The 12426-nt window shown below is 39.5% G+C and overlaps 1 protein-coding gene across 1 annotated transcript; it reads right to left on the bottom strand.

Annotated features, from left to right (window-relative positions):
- Positions 1-564: 564 nt before the first annotated feature.
- On the bottom strand, positions 565-8486 carry ubl3b (ubiquitin-like 3b). The gene is made up of 6 exons (XM_061048324.1): positions 8351-8486; positions 7721-7826; positions 4812-4920; positions 3963-4049; positions 2410-2487; positions 565-2113 (listed from the first exon to the last, which is right to left on the bottom strand). The coding sequence occupies exons 2-6, from the start codon at positions 7745-7747 to the stop codon at positions 2061-2063; spliced, it is 354 nt and encodes a 117-aa protein (XP_060904307.1). The 5' UTR covers positions 7748-7826; positions 8351-8486; the 3' UTR covers positions 565-2060.
- Between the last annotated feature and the right edge of the window lie 3940 nt (positions 8487-12426).

Genomic DNA, 12426 nt, shown 5'->3' with positions numbered 1-12426 from the left:
TGATCAGAAAACGCCTGTTGTTAGTTTAAATGAAGTTTGAGCTTTATGGTACAGAATAATTTACTGTTACAACTAATGTTAAAGTTAAGGAGTTGATGTTTTTACTGAAAAAACAAACATTAAATCCAGAGCAGGAGGTTTAAACAGGTGCAAAAATGAAATGTAATTGTCTAAGGAGGAAAAAATTAAAGCAATATTTAAAAAAATAATTGCATCATATTTGATCTGCAATCAATATTGATGCCTCTACACTCACTACAAGGGAAACTAGACTATCAGAGATAAGATTGATTATTTCTATATTACACATTTCATCGTGTGAAACCCCGGGCCACAGGGTTACTGTAGGTGTCAGACTGTTTTTGTCAATAAACACTATCTGTACAGGACAAGATAAGCTTAGAGAAGAGACTACTTTGCCCACAGAGGCTCCTCGCAGGAACTTTAAGATGAATAAAAAAACAACTGAAATGTACTGATTGTGAAAGTAATATTGAGTCACAAGTCCAACCCCAACTTCTGCCTTTGTTTCCCACGAGAGACAGTAAAAAGGTACCAAGATCATTTGCCTTATTTAAAGATTTATTAATTTATAATACAAGCTTTTATGTAGACCACATTGTATTTTAAGTTTTTTTTACATTTATTCATACTGAGCTAAACTTCATAGCAGTGACACTGATTGACATAAACACAAACCAAAGGACACTCAATGGAAGGAATCAAAAGGTTTCCGACTGTTTCTGAAGAAACCGCAGCCCATCAACACTCCCAGTGCACCACCTTTTTTTAAAATCACATGCCCTCACTAGTCCTCATACAGTATGCCACGTGCATCACACACCCTCAGACACACTCGCGCACACAAACTCACCCACACTGAAGTTGAACAAATACCTATACACAAGATAAAAATTGATATATTTAAATTTCATTATTTAATGATATTACTGAATTCCACGATAAAAGGCAAACAAGAAGTAAAGACAGCATCCAAATGAAAAAGGAGGTGAAACACCACCCAAAACTTTCCTTTAAATTCTTCATCCAAATGGGAGAAGATCTCCCTTTTCCTCATTTTCAGTGTCTATTAGAGGGGGGGTCTCACAATGACAATACTCCTCTCATCTTCAACCGCTTCTCCTGTCTGCGTTTTACTGGCCCGCTGTGATGAACCTCTGACGGTCTAGTCCTTTAAAGTTAAAGCCAGAGAGACACGAGCAATCCACAGAATCCTCCCGACTCCATCTTTGCAAACCTCGCACAGGGTCTGCTCCTGTTTCTCGAGGACAGTACATCCCCCTCAGGTGTTGACACTGCTCCTCCGAAATAAAAGTCCTTTCTCAATTGGTCCAGTTTCCGAGAACAAACAGGCATAAAGGTCATGGCACAAACGCCATCGTTGCTGATACAAAGCCAAACGGTTCAGTCAGTGAGAGGCAGAAACAGTCTCATGAGGAGGATGGCACATTTTCTACCACGTTAAGGGAATAAAGGTCTGCTCCTCTGACCAAGAGAAAACAGACAAATGAAATAGGGGGAAAAGATGCAATGAAACACAGTAAACACTTCTGAATGAACAAACTGGTTAAGTGCAACGAGAGGGTTAAAACCATTCAGTAAGACCCGGGTAAACATCCATGTCACTTTGAGGGAAGGGTTGTAGCCCACAAATCCTTAAATCCTTTTAAACGGCTCTGTGTCCATGAAGAGTGACGAGTTCCTGACAGCTCTGTTAAACTTGTCCAGGAGCGGACATGTCAGTGAGGGATCGTAGGTACTGTTTAACGTCATCATCTTCAAAATAAAATAAAAAAATAATTAAGTTTTAGGGCAACAAGTCAACACATTGGCACAAAATAAAGCCTCGGTTCGGTGTTCAACCAAAGCGGATGACATCCCAAACCAAACTTCCTGTGATTTATTATAAATCCAGATCTGACAGGATGACAGGCAGGAGAGATCAAGGTGTATGCATGTTTATATGGAGGTTTTGTGTGTGAATGTATGTATGTATGTGAAGAAGGGAAAGGACTAAAAGGGGGGTCATTTCTGTTGCTTTACAAGAGGAGACAGCAGTTGCTCTCTGTAGTTTTTTCTCTGTTCCTTTGACCTACGAAGACAAGACAGTAAAAACACAAGGTGAGATCAACACAAGCAGCTGGAACAAAAGAAAAGAAAAGAAAATTGCTCTGCAGAGTTGCTGTTAAGGACTAGTTACTGGTTAGCAGCAATCTTCATAAAGTGCTATGAAATAACTCAAATGAAATGAAGCAGAGACAGATCACTATGAATAACAATTAATGATCAACTTAATTCTGACCTTGTTAAAACATTGTTAAATTAACTCTATGTCTCTTTATTCTAACTTAATTTCTACTAGAAAAGGAGACAAAAAAAAGTCCTCACCATGAGAGTTGGGCTCTGGAAGAGTCTCTCTGGCAACCAAGTGCATGACGGTGGTCCGGCCCGCTGGCAGCTTTAGAGCTTTATACAAAGAAAAGTCATTTTTTTAACACTGATCATTTAATCACATATCAGAGTTCAGGTACAGCTCCAGGTGAGACCCACAAGAGTTGTTTATTGTTTGACTATATACTGCAGGTGTTTCTGACATTTTTGTACCTCATTTGTTTTATATTTTAGGGTCTGATTCGCTAAAAGATACAGTAGATGGCTGCAACCTTAAGACTTGAAGGCAAATACTTCTGATAAAGTACATGTGCTTGTTTAAGCTTCAGACAGACCCAAACCATTTTGTCAAAGTTCCCGCTACACTCTCACTTTCTCTGTTTCGAGCTCCGTCTTCCTGTGTCAAGTAACTTTTTGCAACATTTCAGCACTTTTCTCTTGCGCGAGACCCCAGCTCGTGGTATAAAAGGATCTTCCACTGTAATAAAAGGGCTTGTCCATAATGTTGGACGTGGACATACTTTGACTGTAATGATTTCCACAGCGATCGTAGCCAGAAGAGTATGTTTTTGTACCCGTTATTAATTTATGCATCTATCAATCAGCTGTGAAATCACCATTTTCTTCTTTCTATTTATCATTTGATAAAGTCAAGCAGCTGTACACATGGATCTTAAATTATAATACATACAACAGACTCAATACATCTGCACGGGCTGTGTATTTCTTCTGGTTGATTTCTAATTGTTAACAGACAATAACTGACATCAATTTAAAATGTATTCAACCAACAGCATTGACATCATTTACAATGCAAGTATTACAAAACTGACCAGTCTAAGAAAATCTCTAAGAAGGGGTGGACTTTTCTTCACCTTTTAAACATGCACTGTACTTCTTATTTCTGAAATGTATCTATATCGTCCAGCTGGGCTGCGTGATTGAAGGGAAACTATCGCATCTGCTCACCCCGACTTTAACTGACTTTTTTTCTGCCGGCCCCGTTGTGAAATGTCCTCGCAAAGGTGAGCTGACGAGTGAAAGCTGCAGGTAACAGTCTGGAACATTCAGCGGAAGTGAGTGAGCGGGTCAATGGCGTTCACCTTAAGCTTAATTACTCTTAAGTGCTCGCCTCTGTTGTACGCATCTTGTTTTCTACTTTTGAGTTTGTATTGTGGAAACATTCTTATACATGTTGTGGTTTAATTTACCAGCTACAGTCATCTTCTGTCACCTAAGAAAGAAGAAATATTTCAACTTGTGAGAGGGCTTGTGACACATGCCATCTCCCTCTGTGAAAGATAGATCCAGAAAATGTCAAGACCTGATTGTGCTGAAATCAGTTAGAAAACAGCAGGAGTTCATGCGAGACATGATTTAAACCACAGTCTTCAGTGTCTACAGTGATGATTGTGCATAGTTCTCTTTGAGAAATATAATTTGTCACTCTACAAGAGTGTTTTTAATAATTAAATTATACTTTGAGAAATCTGCCAGAGCAACTTTTCGATGGGGCAGGTGGTGGTGTCTTTTCTCAGAGATGATCTTACCTCCCAGGGTAACGTTGCCGTGAAGAAAGCGTCCCTGGAAGATGAGGCGCAGTATGCTCGGACTGCTCACCCTCTCCTCCTCCCATCCTGTCACGGAGCATAGAAACAAGATCACTACTTTCTCAGGCCACACCCCAACTGGATTTAGGAGGCTGATAGGGATATATATATTTTTTTTTTTTTAAATCGAATAACAAATAAGAAGCCAACAGCTTTTTTTATGTTTGGTATGCAAGGAGAGAAAAACAACATTTATTTTTTCTACATTTGACCTTTAAATTAACTTCATGCAAATTATGTCTGTCAATTTAAAATAACATTTTACAATTCTGGAAAGTTGCCATTTTTTTATTTCCCTGTCAAAATGTATAAAACTAAAGTATGTAATGAGAAAAAACCACACACTCATTGAAACCTCCAGGAGCTGCTAGCTTTTGTTGAACCTTCAAACTTTCCTTACGTGTATACTGTATAGAGCTGCCGCTGATGAAGTTCATATTGTTTACATAAGAATAAGAAACGGGGACTTTTTCTCTCCACAACAAATCAATGTCTTGCCCATTGTATTGATCTGGCTCGTTTTCCTTCCATCATCACTCTTAACGATAATTACTTGTAACTTTATCTCTGAGTTTTTACATTTGTGGTAACAGACTCATCAGACAGCATTTAGACTTATTATACACACACTGTATACATCATTTAGATAACATTAACGGTTTTGATGAAACACATTCAAATGCTGAAACCAACATTCATGTGTCAGTCGAATCCCGCGGACGACTTCCAATCTGTGAAATGTGGCAACAGAAGCAGAAAACACTTCAAACTGACGGTATTCCAGCGTACCTGCGGGCCAGTTATCAAACACGTGCTTGGCGATGTCTGTGGCTGAATCATTCGGGGAGAAAGTGAAGTCTTGAGTTTTTCCACTGACCAGGATGAGGCGCAGGTGCACCTACAACGACAAATAAAAACAGATTAGCCCGAGTCCGTAGAAATGTCACAAGCCAACACCTCCGTCTAAGTTCTTCTTAATTAGAGGTGGAGGAATCCTTCCACTTCCTCTAACCTCTTCAGACATGAGGCGACCTTCAGAGGGATGTGAAGAGACGAGCATTCCAGTCTAATGAGATCTATCCACAGCAGATTTCCAGCCTTTGACTGGACGACTACATTCACTGAGGGCTTACACTAAAGTGAGCCCCTGTTATCAGAGAAGACAACATTTAAGGGTGGGGCTGATGGTGTGTATATGTGTGTGTGTGGGGGGGGCACTGGCCCGTTAGTTTCAGGGCGCAGCAAGCGGCTCTCCGTGCTGTCGGCCTAATGCGATAACCCCAGGTGTCCCAGACAGCTCTGGGCCATGTTATTAAATTTACATGGCCAGTGCGTAGCCCCGAGGGGGACTGTGCATATGTGTGAGGGAGGGTCTTTAACAGCGGGGAGCCCTCCACATTTTATCCTCTGGGTAACTACATAAACCAATCTGTTATAACAAAAACTAGCTTCTTGTCTAACATGCCTTCAAGGCCTAAATATGACTGACATCAGGAGAGGAAAAAAAAAAAACACATTGATGGAAAGTTGAAAAAGGTGAATTATTGAACAATCAACACAAAACTACTCTGATGTTATATTGCCATCCACTTTTCATGAATTAAATGCCAAACATTACGGCCAGTTTCAGCTTCTTGGTTGTCATCATTTGCTGCTTTTCTTCTGCAGTGTGAAACTTCTTACAGGGACTTCCTCCAGTCAACCAAAAAGTGTCACAAATGTTGTAAAGAATTCTCAAAAAAAACAAACAATTTATTAGAGGGAATAAGGGCAGGATAATCCAAACAGCTGTAGCCCTATACATGTTTGTCTATAAATGTTTGACCTGAATTTGATTATGAAGCCCTTTCTAATTTATGCAGCAGGAATTACAGCTCCTTGTTCAAACAATAATCCATCAGCTCAATCAATCATTCCACTACTCTCAAATATTTCTCTGCAAGTAAAAAAAACTCATCTAAATCTTTATAACAGTACACTCTTACTCGGGAGGAGTAAGAATTAACGGATGGGACTGATTTCCCCTGACGTTTGTTCTTCTTGAAAATGGACAGCACATGAACTTTCTTTGCTTCACAAATCACAGAGGAGAGAACAAAGAGACTTAACCATGAGGTGTGACGTCAGGGAGGAACAGCCCCACTCTCTGATCTGTTTACAAATACAGTTCTCCCTCGGTGGTCCTACATGCCCTGCCCCCCAACCCCCTTTGAACTGAATAACCTCAATGTGGGGTTACATACCCATGTCATCATTAACAGGCTTTGTCCCCCCCCATCCCCGTCCCTATCCCTTTCATCCCCAACAAAATAAAAACAAAGTCAAATCAGCCTGGTTTCCCATGGCAACGTACAGCAAGGGTCTCCAATCCTAAGAAAGACACTAAATCCTTCAAATTTGTTGTGAATCATTTGTTTTAAGTGTTAACTGAGCAACCAAAGGTTTATCCACTCTTGATGTTGGTTGGATTTCCTAAAAACATTAAACCAACCACAAGCTTATGCCCTGGGGTAGCTGCCAAGAGAGATGATCCATTAAATCCCTCTCTGTGTTGGTGTGAGCGTTCACATGATGTAGGTGTTCTAGATAAATACCTTTTTCTATAATTAATACATTTTTTTTTTAAATATTCAGACTGGAACAATGTATGCTATGAATACAAAGATGCGTCAAAGCATGACAATGGAAATAACGTTTTGTTTTACGAATAATCTTCTGAGTTTTCTTTCAATTAAGTGAATGTTGAGTTTATGAAACGTCCCAAAATGAGTGAAGACACCGTTCACAAACATCCGAGAACCAAATGAGATCTCAAAAGAGCTCTGCTTCTGACTAACCAGAAACAAACAAACCCTGAAATATTTTTAAAAAAAACATGAAATATTCAACTACAGCTGTATAAAACAGAGCAAATCTGCCTTTCTTCATTATGGAGGTCCTAACCGAGAATAATAATATTCACATAATAAATGGCTTGCTAAAGTTGTTGCTGATTAGATTGCTGCCATTGGATTAACTTTTCAATCATCTAATAGTTCCACAACTCAGTGCTTTCCAATCATTTACAGTATATGAGCAGTAAAAAAATCTTCACGTTAAGATGACTTTGCGTCTTTGGTGAAAATATCAGCTGGTTACTGTTTTACAACTGCGAACATCTGCCAGCTCTTCTTTATGAATTATTAATAAATAGTGCTTTTTTTTTTGCAGGTAAAACAGCCAAGTGTTGTGATTTTCTCTGTGTGACTTCCACTGCTCCGTTTTTAAATGAGTGTTGTGTATCTCTGTGGTGGGGGAGGACAGAGGTCAGGATTTATTAAGAGGGTACAATCAATTGGCGTCTAAACCTTGAAAGGAAAGTAGGGCAACGTTTTAACTGAGATTAGACAGATGGTGTTCACAGGAACAGCAGTCAATGTTGCAGCTAAGTGTGTAGGACTGTGGCTAATCCATGAATCCCCCCCCCCCCCCCTACTTCCGCCAGGTCCAAACCCTGAATTATTTTTGAACAAGGTGCACGTTTAAGTTCTCGACACGATGATCAAATCTCTAACCTACATGTCATCCAGCAGCAATAGATGTGACAGGTGCGAAGATCAACGCACACACGATGAAGGAACAGACATTACAATCCTTATTATCTCCGTGGTCGTGTTGAAAGATAAAGAAAAGGTGGTAAGACCCCCACACTCACTCACCATATCAAGATCTCTCTGGGTGGTCATGGCTCAGTACGTGTGAAGGCCGTGGACGTGTAGAGGACAGGAGTGGCGTGTTTCAGCTGCTGGAGACGGGGGCAGAGCCCTGACACAAACAACACAAACAACACAAACACTGTGAAGCTGCTTTCCACAGCCTGGCACCAACACTGCATAATCCATTATCCATTATACAGCCGGCATCATAGCAGTATCAATCAAACACCATTATTAAACCTGAAAAGTTATGAGTAGGGCTCAAACAGGCCCACTCCACAATGATTAAGTTAAATGACATAATTAGCCCCTTTTTTCAGCTCCGGCAGCTTAATATCTTAAGTCTCTCCATGTTAAGCTGATGAGGCTAGCAGGCTAACATCCCCTACTCAAATAGATTCAACAATTGCTGCAAATTTAGATGGCTTTAAGTAATAACACGTTTAATGTTGCGAAATAGAAAAAGATATCTCCTGATCGCCACCACTAGCACCGAGTTTCGACCTGACAAATGTCGAAGCTGAGCCTTTCGGGACACAGAAGGCTTGTGCTAACGTTAGCTTCAGCTTAAGCCAGTTCCGCTACGGCTGCTCGAGCTGGACGTGCAACTTTTTTTGCACTTGTCGACCTCACCTGCATCTGAGGATTACGACAAAATCTCGCATCCAGTTGAGTTGACGATCAGTTGGGGTGAGCTTTTCTTGTGGAAAATATCGAGTGGAGATATTGATATCGTTGACGGTGGGTATCGGTGGCTAATAGACGAGAAGACGCCGGATGTCAGCTGGTTGTAAACACAGAGAACTGACTGCAATGACTTGTGGGAGTTGAAGTTCTGCAGGTCTGAGACGCAACGCATGAACACGTCTCGAACAAAACGTCTACTCTGCCTCTTTAATGTACTGCATACAGTGTAAAACTGTTTTTTTTTTTTTAATGTAATGATTGCCTCCTGTATTTATGTGGTTTCTACTGATGATGGAAAGGAACTTGAGGTTGTAAACTCTTACAAGTATTTGAATTGATGAGTCCCTTCATTTCAAACCACATGTGCTGTGCCTGAAAAAGCTGAGGCTAAAACTGGGTTTTTATTTTAGAAACATGTTTTTCTTTTAATGTAAAAAAAAAAAAAAAGCACCGTCTCCGTCTTGTGGCTGCAACTTTTTTTTTACCTGTCTTAGACTATGGTGACCTTTTGTACATGCACGCCTCTGCTCAGTGTCTCCATGATTGACAATTTACCATGCATCCTTGAGGTTCATTACAAACTGTAAAGCTCTGACTAACTGAGTTGTACTCACGGGTTGGATGGCTCTGGCGACCTTACACTGGTACACCTGTATAAGGCAATTGTTGGTCTGCTTCCTCACTATCTACATGTTTTAACCATGCAGAAAAGCACTGGACAGTGTTCTTTGAATTCTCGTGACCTCTTTTTGCTCTCTGTCCGAAACGCTCGAATAGAAATTGAGAAAAGGGCTTTTGTTTTTTTCTGCACCCTCAGCCTGGAATATGTTGCAGAATGACTTAAAACTCAAGGAGCTGGTATCCTTAAATGTTTTGAAATCTAAAATGAAAGACATGGAAGCAGATTCTATAGGATGTTTTTAGTTCGACTGCTTGAACTACTGACTTCCGGATTTGACTCATGTGATTATATTTTAATGCAAAATTTAGTGTTTTGTAAATTGTCTCTCTTTGTGTCTCTGTCTGTAACTTTATGTTTTTGTTGCTGCCTGTCTTGGCCAGATATCCCTTGAAAAAGAGGTTCTCAATGGGACAAACCTGGTTAAATAAAGGTTAAATTAAATACAAATTAAATAAAAAATACAGGCTACATGTCACAATAATTGTTTAAATTATGTCATGCCTTTAAAAAAAAAGAAGTAGATTGATGACTAAATATATCTTGATAGAATAATTACCAGGGATCACATTAGCATCAGCATATCCTACTTAATTAGTCCCAGTGCTAACCATGAGTAATCATTCCTGAATTGATGCTCAGTAATCCATTAAAACCATTTCACACTATTTATCAGCAGATCTTTGCTATATGTGCATGTGTTAACTGTTGGAGGCTGCATGTATTACTTTCCCAACCAGGTATAGCTTATTGTTCAATACTGAATCTAAGAATGGACTGAGTGATTGAAACACACTGACGTAATATTTTAGCTCAACTTGAGCTTGTAGTTAACTATTTCATAACCTAAATCCTCGTATTGTATCTTTGAAGGTCCATGGCACAGATGTCACCTGAGCACACATATCATTACACACAGACCCAATCTGTAGCATATGCATGCAAAATGCTTATCAACATGTGAAATGTATTAAATCCTCTGCTTGTATGTTGCCCACGTACTGCACATGCTCGTTTCCTGATGTTGATCCTATGTGGACTTTAAAATCTGGAGCCACAGCAGCATTTCAGACAGATGCCAGTCTGTTCTCATTCATGACTCAGTAACATGAGACAGTGCATGAATTAAAAGCAACTTTACAGAGTTTATGGAGGGTTACTATTAGTTACCTGGTCATTTAACTTTTCAGCATGACACCCATGAAGCATTACAAGAAAGCAGAATCATATAAAACATACTGTAAACACAATCCTATCAGATAAAAATGCAATAAAAAAATATGTGGAGTCTGAAACACATAATGGACTCTGGATAAATTACTTACTCAAAAAACCTATTACTTTATAATAAAGAAAATCTTAGATACATGATACAGTAACACAAGTATTTTTTTTCACTCGAGGTTTTATGGTTTTCCACATTTATTGCACATTTTATTTCACTGTTCATTATTATCTCATCATACAACTTCCAAATAAACAAAGCTATAGACAGAAAACCGTTGAAAAACCTGCAGGCCTGAAAAACTGGTATCGAAAGGAAATAATTAGCAGAATCACACCTTAGTCTTATGAAATACAACTCTTATCAAGCTATAAATCCTGATGTTATCACCGTAAACAATGCCAATAAAACAAAATGTCCAGAGATGTTTGTACCTCACTGGACAGAGAGTTCTAACAGGATTGCAATTTCTTTTTTTCCACATGCAATATGATAAAACAGTTTTATCAGTCATGTAATGTCAATACACCAGTAACACAATAATAATCAATTATAAATTATAGTCATGAATAGTTTCCTGTTAACTGTGTCCACGTATTGTATGTTGTATTACTGTGATGAAGGAACTGAATATGAAAACAAACATGACTAGCCTATATGTGGTGCAGTTATTGTGTTGAAAATCAATTTTACTCTTAGGTTTAAGAATTGTTGTGCCAAACTTAAACTTCACAGGAAAAGATGGCATTAGATTACGGTTTTGAAGTAACAGTAACTGAATAGACCTTTACTGTGAAGACATAGATGTAACAAATGATTAATTTAAAGATACTGCACACCAATTCCACTCAAACCTGCGGAAATGTTTACTAAATGCAATATTACATATAATATTACATTAAGCAGTATGATGTACTGTAGAATTTACACCATCCCCAAAATGTTTCATTCCATCCCAACAAAGTCAGTCATACAATGGCTACCCCAGTCAAATACAACATCTGGTAAATCACTGGTTTATTGGTCTCCAGTTTTCTCGCCATGCAGTGAAAAAATGTGTCAAATAAACAGGATTTTCAGTATGTGTATCCTATTTTTGAAAAGAAAGCAAAATAATAAAATAGGCTGTAAGTTAGGCAAAAGAACGAGTTGTTTTGCGGTCTAGTTGCCGTGGTGGTTTATTATTATCATTACTCTAACTAACAGAAATAGGCTACCTTAAATAACCTAGGTGTGTTGGGGACTTAGCGCTCTTTTTTTTTTTTTTTACGGTTAATGACCCACTACAGGTACATGTTGCGCCTACAACTGTTGTTTACGCCTGTTCTGTCACATGAATGACTCCGTTTCCCATAAATCCGCTTAGCGCATGCGCAGGACGCGTTGCCTGACTGGTAAACAGACGTCAGAAGGGAGTCTTCGCCTCGAGTCAAAAACAAAACAAAACAAAACAAGTCAAAAAGATACGCAAGGGGTGGATATTTGAACGGTTACAACGAGAGGAAATTATACGGAACCTTTCGCGGATTAAAAATGACTACTTGAAGGAAGTTATCGGTGTCATTTCACGGACTTTTCCACGGATAGTAAAACTCTGGAGCAGCAGGAGCTTAACCAGCTAACGTTACGGTGGCTATCGTGCTGTTTTCAAAGTGCGGCGAGTGAGAGCAGACAGACCTACGAGGCGACCAAACTTCTTCCAACACCCAGGAATTGTTTTTTGTGGTTTGTTTTGGAGGGACTGTGGGGGGTGGGGGGGGGATCGGATCTGGGCTCCGGCCCTCGCTCGGGAGGGTTTCATAAGCGTTTCTTCGAGCATCGTGTTCCGCGGCAGGAGTGGAGAAACATGGCAGATGGTGACATGCGCCTGGCCGCAATGTGGCGGATCGTGCAGACTTGAAGCACGGACTTTTCTTACGCACATTTCTTTCTTAACTCCCCGCTTACAGAAATTACAACATTACTCAACCCGTAGCTAAACGTGCTCTCATTTTCCTCTTTCAGCGATTTAAATTTGTAGGTTATTTATTCTAAGGGGCTCTGACGTACAGGCCAAAAAAAAAAAGACGGCGGCCAACGCATCAGTGTTGTTTTTTTTTTTTTTTTATGTTTTTTAAC

The sequence above is a fragment of the Labrus mixtus genome, chromosome 10 (genome assembly GCF_963584025.1).
Source record: "Labrus mixtus chromosome 10, fLabMix1.1, whole genome shotgun sequence".
Classification (NCBI taxonomy): Eukaryota; Metazoa; Chordata; class Actinopteri; order Labriformes; family Labridae; genus Labrus; species Labrus mixtus.
This window is presented reverse-complemented; position numbering and strand designations above follow the sequence as displayed.